The sequence below is a fragment of the Gallus gallus genome, chromosome 17 (assembly GCF_016699485.2).
Source record: "Gallus gallus isolate bGalGal1 chromosome 17, bGalGal1.mat.broiler.GRCg7b, whole genome shotgun sequence".
Classification (NCBI taxonomy): Eukaryota; Metazoa; Chordata; class Aves; order Galliformes; family Phasianidae; genus Gallus; species Gallus gallus.
Window position 1 is genome coordinate 5456742 of NC_052548.1, and position 9993 is coordinate 5466734.

Genomic DNA, 9993 nt, shown 5'->3' on the forward strand with positions numbered 1-9993 from the left:
CCATGATCATGCTGCTGAAAAGCAGCAAAGAGATGCAGTGTCCATCCGTCCCCAGGTGGTGGTTGATGCATGGCTTGTCTTTTCTAGGGAAAAGAAGGAATTATTGGTCCACTTGGCATCCTGGGTCCCACAGGAAGCCCGGTGAGTATCTGCCTTTTTTTCTGCCTGTAGATTTTAGAAGATTGCAGTGTTTGAGATCCAACATGCCTGAGGCCAGCATAAGTAAATCCCAAGTCCTTCTGAAATGACAGGAACAAAATGGTCTTTAAAACAAGCAGCTTAAGCTCAAGGTTTAGTCTCTAGCTGCATGTATGGTTGGGATTATTAGCTTAAAAGTGAGGAACAACTATTGAAGTGCAAGTTTTGAGATAGATAGATGGGATCAGACAAGAATGTGATTTCAGTTTCTCTAAGCAAGTCGCTGGATTTTCCAAAGAACTCAGCATTGGAGCCCCCAGGGGGAGAATAAAAAATAATCTGATAAATGTGTTAAGCTGGGCACAATTGGATTCTGGGAAGTGCTGAAAACCTCTGCCTGCCTCCAGATACCACAGAGTACGGTTCAGGTCAGGGCTTCGTGAGAACATGAGCGTGAAGTCATGGAGAGCTCAGCACAAAGAGGCAGAGTTGGCAGAGAGGAAACCCAGGGAGATGAGCCCAGCCCCACCAGGTCCTTGCGAGGTGCTTCTGGGCAGCACTGCATCCAAAAGCACAGCTTGCAGTCACTGACAGCCATCTCGTGTGCTTTAACAGGGGCCAAAGGGGGACAAAGGCAGCCGCGGGGATGTGGTAAGTGAGCTCCTTGCCTGGGAGGGACCTCTCTTCTTGGGTACTGGGTTCCTATGTGGGCGAGGTGCACACATCTACGCTGGATGCATATTGCTCATCCTCCTTGGTGCCACAAGAGCCAAGGTGCCATCTTGGCACCAGATTGCATGACCAGGGGTCCTTCCTGCACACGACCATACTGAGAGATTTCCTTCTAGTATTGAGCATCTTCTGACAGCTTCTTCCCTTGTTTGTTTGTTTGTTTGTTTGTTTCCCTACAGGGGCTTCGGGGCCCAAGGGTGAGTCTCGCAATCACTTTTTCTGACTAATAACTCTTCTTTAAATAAAACGGTTACTTCTAGCAGATATAAAGCTGGAGGGGAGGTGACTGTTCATACAGAGAATGTGATGCTTAAAGAACTAAGAGCTGGGAGCAAGAGATACAGCAGGACTGAACCAGGTGCCAAGAGATGCACTCAGAGGTGGGAGATGGAGGAAACAGGGCAGTCTTCTGAAGTGACTGGGGGGAGGATGTTATAAGACACCAAAAATGGGGAGGATTTCGGCAGGGAGCAGACCCAGTTTTGGTGACAGCCACAAGAAGTGGAAATACAAACTGAAAACATTTCACTGACTGATGCCACTCTGTCTTTAGGGTCCTCCAGGCCCACGAGGACAGCCTGGCCCTCCGGTACGTATACATGGAAAGAGTTCAAAGACATTATTGAAACAAGCTAAAATGACTGCAGTGATACCCTCCAGAGGGACTGCTCACTCACTGAAAATTACATCTTAGCCCCGTTCCTCGTATGCAAAAATGCATGTGTGTGAATGGACCAGTGTTTCTTGTGCTTTGGTCCAAACCATCCCCAAATATCTTATAGAGACAGCATTGTTGTCTGTCTCGCTCCTCTGCACCGAGGGACCCCAGGGGAGAGAGGGTTTCAGAAGGACATGAATGAGTATCTTTGCAGCAGTGGCTGCCCATCATTCCAGCTGATACCCCTTTTTTGCTTTGATTTCTAGGGACCGCCGGGATTTCCAGCTTCATTTGTAAGTTGCTGTTTTCTGTTCATTTGTTAATGATGATAGTAGGTTGTGCAGAGGTGGGCGCTGCGGGGACCTTGAAAACATGCATTCAGATCCAGCAAGAGATGCATTAGCAGAGCAAGGCTTGAATCACAACCCTAGACCAAGCAGCATTGGCTTGCATCAGAGCATGTTCAGCTTCTCACAGTGTGTTTCCCCCACACTAGCAACAAGATGGCTTTGGGGCTGCTTTCCGGACACTGGTTGACTCCAACGTGGCACTCAAGACAGAGGTACTGACTGGGGTTCTGTCCAACTGTCTGCTCTCTGCTGAGGCTGTAGGCTGGGGGTGGTCACAGCCATGCTTGTTCTTTCTGTCTGCTTGCACTTTCTATACGCAGAGCTTCCATTTGTCTGCTGTTCTTGTGGAGTACCAGGTTAAAGGATGTGATTCTGCTGCATTCCTTGTTTCTGAAGCTCCAAACCTCATGACTTTGCCAGCATTTCAGCAATTCCCCATGCAGACCCTCGATGGTTACAGTACCGGGTGCCTCCTTTTCACTCCAGGGTTACCAACATCCAGACCTTCTCATGCTGGACCATGGAGGGGAGATCTTTAAGACTCTACACTACCTCAGCAACCTCATTCAGAGCATCAAGAGACCCCTGGGCACCAAGGAAAACCCTGCACGCATCTGCCGAGACCTCATGAACTGTGAACAGAAGATGAAGGATGGTAGGGAGCCTTGAGTACAAGAAGGCTGTATCTCCCTATAGGACCATTTTACATGGCCCTAATGGACCGCTGAGGGCATTCATGCAGAAATCAAAGCTTGTCATTGCTTATGCACAGAAAAGATTGAGTGTTCTCATTAATCCCCACATCCTCTGTTTCCTCAGGTACCTACTGGATCGACCCAAATCTCGGCTGTTCCTCAGACACCATACAAGTCATCTGCAACTTCACCAACGGTGGGCAGACGTGTCTCAGCCCCATCACCGTCTCCAAGGTACGCACACCTCATCCTGCTGCAGCATTTCCCATACACACATTATGAAATGTTTACCCATGGCTGTGTTCTGCCAGAGCACAGGACAGTGACCACTGTAACAGCACTTGGCTTATCCTGGTGGCAGATTGAGCACAGCTCTGCTGCTGGTCTTCAGCACTGCTCTCACGAGGTTAAAAAGTACACTTAAGACAGTGTTGTTGATTCTTTGCAAGATAGAGCAGTACGTTTCCAGTAGTGTTTAACTAACCCATAACCTTAATAGAGGCCGGTAATTTAGCAAACATGCTGCTCCCAAATGCTTTGTTGGATTAATTTATGTTCAGGTCACTTGCTGTTTGTTTTCTGCCGCCTGAAAAATTGAGGTCAGCTTAAATACACAAGTGTCCACCAAAGTGAGTGCCACAGGAGTTTTCCTGGGGAAGAAGTTGTACCAAAAAATACCCATAGCGATATCCGGGTCCATCTGCAGTGCCCAGAGCACGTTCAGAACGCTCATCATTTTCCTCCTGCTTAAGGGCCTGCTTTATTCCAGAAAACAAAGGACCTGCTGTCTCCCCATGACAACAATCCAGCTTGACTTTGTGTTGGGTCCTCTTGCCCGTACTGACACCAGAACCAGTTCTGGGCTTGGACATCCATGCGTAGCCACCTCCAGACTTGCACAGAGTGCAGGGAACGCCTCTGCCCTTGCACTGAAGGACCGTTCTCCCTCCCAGCCTTGCTAACACCTCTGTCACCTTCACAGCTGGATTTTGACATCGGCAGAGTCCAGATGAACTTCCTGCGCCTGCTGAGCTCGGAGGTGGTGCAGCACATCACCATCCACTGCCTGAACACCTCTGTCTGGAGGGAGGGCTCTGCTGAGAAACCTTCACAGAAAGCCGTGCGCTTCAAGGCGTGGAACGGGCAAATGTTTGAGGCAGAGGGGCAGCTCAGGCCGGAGGTGGCAGCTGATGATTGCAAGGTACGTTGTGCCCAGAGGAGAGAAATGCCGGGCTGAACCCAGCCAGCACACCCAGCAAGACTCAGACTGTGCCAGTGCTTTTTATCCCATGGCCACCTCCAAAAGAGGGGGAGAAGGGTCTAGGTTACCTGTTCTGTGATGCTATTTCAAGACGTTACCTTTGACTCAACCAGGATAAAGTGTTCCCCAGAATGCTTTTCTGAGCTAGGCCTACTCGGGGCTTTTCAGTCATATGCCACAGTGAAACTCATCACTCTCCAGCAAAGGTAACAGCCCCAGGTTGCAGCAAGGGAGGTTCGCATTGGATATCAGGAAAAAGTTCTTCTCAGAAAGATCAGTGACACAGCTGTCCAGTGAGTGGTGGGGTCACCATCCCTGGAGGTGTTCAAGAACTGTGTAGATGTGGCAGTGAGGGACGTGGCAGTGTGCGCAGTGGGTCGGGATGGGTCGGTGGTTGGACTCCTTAGAGGTCTCTTCCAACCTCAGTGATGGTCTCTGATTCTAAGCGCTGTCCCACAGCTAAGCAGCGCTGTCTGTCTTTCTCTCCCCCCTGTGCAGATCAAGGATGGACGCTGGCATCGGACTCTCTTTTCCTTTCGGACGCAGGACACCCAGCAGCTGCCAATCATCAACATCTACAACCTCCCCCCATCCGAGCCAGGAAAGCATTATCACCTCGAGGTCGGCCCCGTGTGCTTCCTTTGAACAATGCCATCAAACCCGGGCTCCAAGGCTTTGACCCCACTTCTGGCCTATGTCTTTACACAGGGTCTCTGCAGCAAGGACAGCTGGGCTGTGTCTTTTGGGTCAACTCTTGCTCTAGCCTTTGGCTCAAGGTCTCAAAGAACCCGTGATCTACTGAACTCAGCAGGTTGTTGGAAGGAGGAATACGAAGGACGTAGGGGTAGCGGGTGTCGGTTGGGACGTGACCAGTGCAAAGGGATCAGGGGACGAGGTGTCGCACGCGGCTCCACACACAAAGCTTTTTCCATGACCAAAGAAGACAAGAATGAGAGAAACCTCAAGCGACTCGCAGCATGTGGTTTCCCCACCCTCCCCCCCTATTTTTGCCTTACCCGGTTCCCGAGTTACCAAATGTTCTTCCCATTGAGCAGTAATTCAGAGATGATAGGGCTTCCCTCCTGGATGGCCGCGCTGCGCCGGGCTCTCCCAGGCGGAGCTGCAATGCGACGCCGGCTGCTCTGCGCACCGGAACCATTTTGATGTGCAATATTAGAAGAAACAAAATATATATATATAAATATATATATATAAAATATTATTTAAAGCAAAAAGAAAAAAAAAAAGGAAAAAAAAAAAAAAAAAAAAGGAAAAAACTCAAGTTGCTCCTTCCATGGGTGAGCTGAACCAACGTCCCTTCTCGTGTGCGTGGTGTTGGGGTGGGGGAGAGTCCCAAAGCTGGAAGGGGGGAATGGAAGGAGGAGAGGGGAAGAGATTGGTGCTACAATAGAGAGAGAGGATGGGCTCGTCTGATTTGTTTCTACCTCTCACTGTGAAATCTCTGGTGCTCTTAAAAAAGTGTGTGATTTTATATATATGATTTTATTTAAGGTTGTGAAGGTGCTACAGTGGCTTGCCACAGACCCAAAAAAAAGCCCGTAGGACCACCTCTCTAGGAGGAGAGGAGGTTACGATCTACAGCTACATCACAGAAACACCTTTAAAGGGATCTTTTCATTGCCATGGGTGCCAATCCTGCGCAACAGCTCAAGGCGCGTCCCAAGTGCACCTTTCAGGCTAATGATTTCAACAGCAAATTTGCCTTTGTTGTTGTTGTTGTTTTTTGTTTTAAACCAGCACTTCACTGCTCTGGTTGGGGAGCGGGGCTGCAGCTCACCTGCAGTGCTGTAGGATGAAGCCCCAGAGCTCTGCGTGGGGTCGGCAGCCCCAGAGCTCATTGGCTGTGTTGGCATCGACCCACGGCCACGCGTGCAGCTCTGAGCTCCTATGTAGAACCCAGCCCTGCTCCCCTTCTGCCCGGGCCCCTCTGCCACATCTGAAGGCACGGTGCCTTGTCTCAGAGCGCGGCCGGGCTCCCTGCGCAGGGGTTGTGTGTTGTTACGTCGTGTAGAAATTTAGTCTCTGTATGTAAATTTGGAGGGATCTTTTTTTTTTTTTTTTTTTTTTTTTTTTAAAGAGGATAATGATGGTAATCTTTAATTCTATATAAGGAATAATATTGATGTAATCGGAGCTGTACTGTATCGGAAACGCTTCAGTGCCTGGTTGGGGTTTTCCCATCCCCTGAGGACCACGGAGTTTATTTTTTTCAGGAAAAAAAAAAAAAGAAAAGAAAAGAAAAGAAAAAAGAAAACGGCTGCTTGTGTCTCCTTGCGTTCCCTTCCCTTCCTGCTGCCCCTTCCCGCTGCCAGCAGCCCTCGGCTGAGGCTGAGGGGATCCGTCTCATCCCTCACCCCGGCTCTGCCCCTCACACGTCCTCCCCCCGCAGCCCCACTGTTCTGCCTTTGCTTCAGGCTGCAGTTACTCTTTGTTCTCATGGATGCTTTTTCTTTTTTTTTCCCCTCTCCTTCTCCTCTTTTTTTTTTTTTTTTTTTTTTTTAATTTTGGATTTGGACTTTAAATAAATATTTAAAGCTGAGGCAACAATATGGGACTTTTCTGGGGGTTTTTTTGTGGGTTTTTTTTTTTTTTTGGCTTTTTTGTTGGGATAAGCGGCCGTAGGTGTGAGGAGCAGTGATGGGGGTGTTGCTGGCGGTGTGGGTGCTGCTGTGAGCAGCCAAGGGAGCCCCAAAATCCTCCATCCCACCACCAATCAACTGATGGTGAGCCCCAACCACGGCCACCAGCACGTTACTCATCCTCATCCTGCCATGGTGTGGGGAAAAGGGAAGGGGAAGGGGAAGGGGAAGGGGAAGGGGAAGGGGAAGGGGAAGGGGAAGGGGAAGGGGAAGGGGAAGGGGAAGGGGGAGGGGGAGGGAAGGGAAGGGAAGGGAAGGGAAGGGAAGGGAAGGGAAGGGAAGGGAAGGGAAGGGAAGGGAAGGGAAGGGAAGGGAAGGGAAGGGAAGGGAAGGGAAGGGAAGGGAAGGGAAGGGAAGGGAAGGGAAGGGAAGGGAAGGGAAGGGAAGGGAAGGGAAGGGGGAAAGAAAAGTGAAAAGGAAAAGGAAACGGAAAAGGGAAAGGGAAAGGGAAAAGGGAAGGGAAAGGAAAGGAAAAGGGGAAAGGAGAAAGGCGAGGAGAAAGGGAGAGATGAACCTTTTCAGTGCTGAACCACAAACCACACCTCAGTGGCTCCAAGCTGACTTTGAAACCCAAATTCTCCTCTCTCGGGAGGATTCACAGAATAGGATCACAGAACATCACGAGTTGGAAGGGACCCACAGGGACCGCCGAGTCCAACCCAGGGCTCCACACAGCACCACCCAACCCTATGGCTGACAGTGGGGTCCCAACGCTCCCTGAGCTCCATCACTGGGGCTGAGCTCACCGCCCTCTGGGGCGCAGCCTTTCCCAGCCCCCCCCGACCCTCCCCTGGCAGCCCCATCACTGCTGGGAGCCGCGTGCCGCCGTGAGGACCCCCTCATCCTCCTCTTCTCTGGGCAGAACAAACCACAGCCCTCAGCCCACAGCCCCCACACACGCTGTGCCACCACCAGTGCCAGGGTGGGTGTTTGCCTGCCCCAGGCACTGCGGGACACGGACGAACGCCTTCAGTGGCACTCACTGCCCTGCAGCACTTTGCACAAACAAACCCGCAGCTCTCAGCCCAATGGGTTTTGCTTTCCCAGAACAAAAGCCCCCGCTGGTGAAATACAGCTTTTTTCACCTTTCCTGCTGGAAGAACGCAATCTTTTGCCAGTTTAATTCCCATCACCTGCTATTGCTTCATGCCTGAGCAAACAGCCCCGCGGTTAAATAAGCACACGGGGCTGCGGGGGCCGTATATAAGCGCCGGCACTCAGCAGCATCCCACCCACACTGCAGCCTCACCGCAGCCCCCCAGGAAGCAATGCTGGCCTTCCTTGTCCCCGTCCTCATCCTCGCCATGGGGTTGGTGGGTGCCCATGGCACCGAGTCCCCCACCTGCGCCCCTCTGGTCCCTGCCGACATGGACAACGCAACGGTGGACAGGGTAAGCCGTGCTGCGTTCCATCCTTAGAACCCCTCAGACCCACCGGGGTCTGTAATGCATCTGCAACCCCTGACCCTCCGCTCTGCTCTGCCGGCAGCTGCTGGGGCACTGGGTGTACATCATGGGTGCCTCCCAGTACCCCCCGCACATGGCTGAGATGAGGGAGCTGAAGTACGCGACCTTCACCCTCTTCCCTGGCAGCCATGAGGATGAGTTCAATGTGACGGAAATCATGAGGCTGTAAGGGTGGGATGGGATAGGGGGTGGGATATGGGATATGGGATGGGATATGGGGTGGGATGGGATATGAGGTGGGATATGGGGTGGGATGGGATATGGAATGGGATATGGGATATAGGATGGGATATGGGATATGGGATATGGGATGGGATATGGGATATGGGATGGGATAGGATAGGATGGGATGGGATGGGATGGGATGGGATGGGATGGGATGGGATGGGATGGGATGCTCCCAGGCAGCAGATCAGAGCCATCCCTGGGGTGTGGGCAGTGGACAGACGGGTGTCAGTGGTCTGGCCAGCCCAGCGAGGAGGCTGCAGCACGAGGCACACCCTCTAGGTGTATGTGGGGTGATTTGGGCCCTGTTTCACCTCTCCGCCCCCCAGGAATGAAACATGCGTGGTGAAGAACTCCAGTAAGATCCACGTCTTCCGGCACAACTCCACGCTGACGCACGGTAAAGCCGCAGCCCCTCCCGGCACCCATCCCCCAACCACCACCACAATGCCTTACGGGAACGCGGCCCCTCTGTCTTCCAGAGGATGGACAGGTGGTGTCCATGGCCGAGCTGATCCACAGCGACAAGGACCTGTTCATCCTGAAGCACTTCAAGGATAACCACGTGGGCCTGAGCCTCTCGGGTGAGCCCCCTGCCCTCCCTGTGCCATGGGGCACCCCGAGCGCACACGGACCCTTCCATTTTCCCCTTTTTTCCTGCTTTTACACCGCCTTTCCTGCAGCGCGGACGGCCGAGGTGACCAAGGAGCAGCTGGAGGAATTTGAAGCCCAACTGCGCTGCCACGGCTTCAAGCTGGAGGAGGCGTTTATCACCTCCCCGAAGGTATGGCCCCGCAGGCGGCACAGGGCTCCCCGTGGGGGCAACCCGTGCAGGAGCGAGCGCCGTCCCCCCCTCCCCAGGATGCCTGTCCTGCAGCCGGCGAGGAGACGGGCGAAGGCAGCGCAGCCACCGCAGAGCCACAGTTGGGGTGAGCCCACATCCCCCCCCCCAGCGCTCCGCTCCACCGGGGGTCGCCCCGACGAGGATTTATGTCTTCCAACGAGGACTTCACGACGCCCTTCGCAGAAGGAACTTGCTGCTTCTCTGTTGACCTGGAATAAAGCTGTGTGTGACACCCGCCTGCCGTGCGCCCGCCTTCGCTGCGCCCACGCGTGGGATGGGGTGGGGGTGGGCAGCACCGGCGTTGGCTTTGGGCCCCATCCCCTGCCCCAAGTCAGGCAAAATGCTGAGGATGGGTGGCTCACACTCACCAGGATGGGCAGCGGCTGAGGGAGGCGGCGACCCAACCCTGGGTTCACTTCCATGAGCAGCCCCAAGGCACGGCTGCGTCCAACCTGGTGGGGGTGTGGAGCGATGTGGGGCACGACGGGGGGCCACGAGCAGGACAGGAGCTGCTGAGCCCCGTGGCCATGACCGAGAGCAAGATAAATGGGGTTATCCTTTGGGTTTAGATCAGACACAAAGCAAAACCTGTGCAGCTGACGGTTCCGGGTGGGGTTCAGGCACAGTGTGACCCCCAGCACACACACCGTGCCTGGGGCAGCCCCCACAGCCCCGCCAGCACCGTCTGGGCTCAGACCCAGAGCTGGCAGCTCCCGACGCCCCATATCCCAAACAAGCAGTGCAGTTCCTCCTCTGCAGAGCAACAACGGTGGCTGAAATGGGGAAATGCAGGTCAGATTCCATCTCTCATTGCGGGAATTGCTTTGCCCCACTCTCCCCCTCCGGTCACTCACAGTGCTGTGCTGGGCTGCCCTCACCACGGCCACTTCCCCGAAAGGTGCATTGCGTCACACAGCCCAGCAGCGCGCAGCTGCTTTCAGTGGGGCTGCAAAGACAAACAGCC

At 53.4% G+C, this 9993-nt stretch overlaps 2 protein-coding genes across 6 annotated transcripts in view; both read left to right on the forward strand.

Annotated features, from left to right (window-relative positions):
- COL27A1 (collagen type XXVII alpha 1 chain) overlaps nt 1-5965 on the forward strand; it is a 127492-nt gene extending 121527 nt beyond the window's left edge. For 3 of the 5 annotated variants that reach the window (XM_025141346.3, XM_025141347.3, XM_040649275.2), the window contains 11 exons: nt 88-141; nt 754-789; nt 1050-1067; nt 1424-1459; nt 1795-1821; nt 2025-2090; nt 2365-2533; nt 2698-2807; nt 3556-3774; nt 4333-4455; nt 4543-5965. In XM_025141346.3, the coding sequence (XP_024997114.2) occupies nt 88-141; nt 754-789; nt 1050-1067; nt 1424-1459; nt 1795-1821; nt 2025-2090; nt 2365-2533; nt 2698-2807; nt 3556-3774; nt 4333-4455; nt 4543-4998 (1314 nt within the window). In that variant the 3' untranslated portion in view covers nt 4999-5965. Of the gene's footprint in view, nt 1-87; nt 142-753; nt 790-1049; nt 1068-1423; nt 1460-1794; nt 1822-2024; nt 2091-2364; nt 2534-2697; nt 2808-3555; nt 3775-4332 lie in introns of all 5 variants that reach the window. The other 2 variants (XM_040649277.2, XM_040649276.2) reach the window with 2 other exon arrangements.
- Nucleotides 5966-7724: 1759 nt separating this feature from the next.
- ORM1 (orosomucoid 1 (ovoglycoprotein)) lies at nt 7725-9267 on the forward strand. Its single transcript, NM_204541.3, has 6 exons — nt 7725-7885; nt 7983-8125; nt 8515-8585; nt 8668-8769; nt 8869-8969; nt 9047-9267. The coding sequence occupies exons 1-6, from the start codon at nt 7763-7765 to the stop codon at nt 9116-9118; spliced, it is 612 nt and encodes a 203-aa protein (NP_989872.1). The 5' UTR covers nt 7725-7762; the 3' UTR covers nt 9119-9267.
- Nucleotides 9268-9993: the final 726 nt, after the last annotated feature.

Coding starts and splice junctions, on each gene's coding strand:
- ORM1 (NM_204541.3), top strand. CDS start 7,763: ATGCTGGCCTTCCTTGTCCCCGTCCTCATCCTCGCCATGGGGTTGGTG. Junction 8,586..8,667: donor CAACTCCACGCTGACGCACG/GTAAAGCCGCAG, acceptor TCTGTCTTCCAG/AGGATGGACAGGTGGTGTCC. Junction 8,970..9,046: donor CGTTTATCACCTCCCCGAAG/GTATGGCCCCGC, acceptor CCCCCTCCCCAG/GATGCCTGTCCTGCAGCCGG.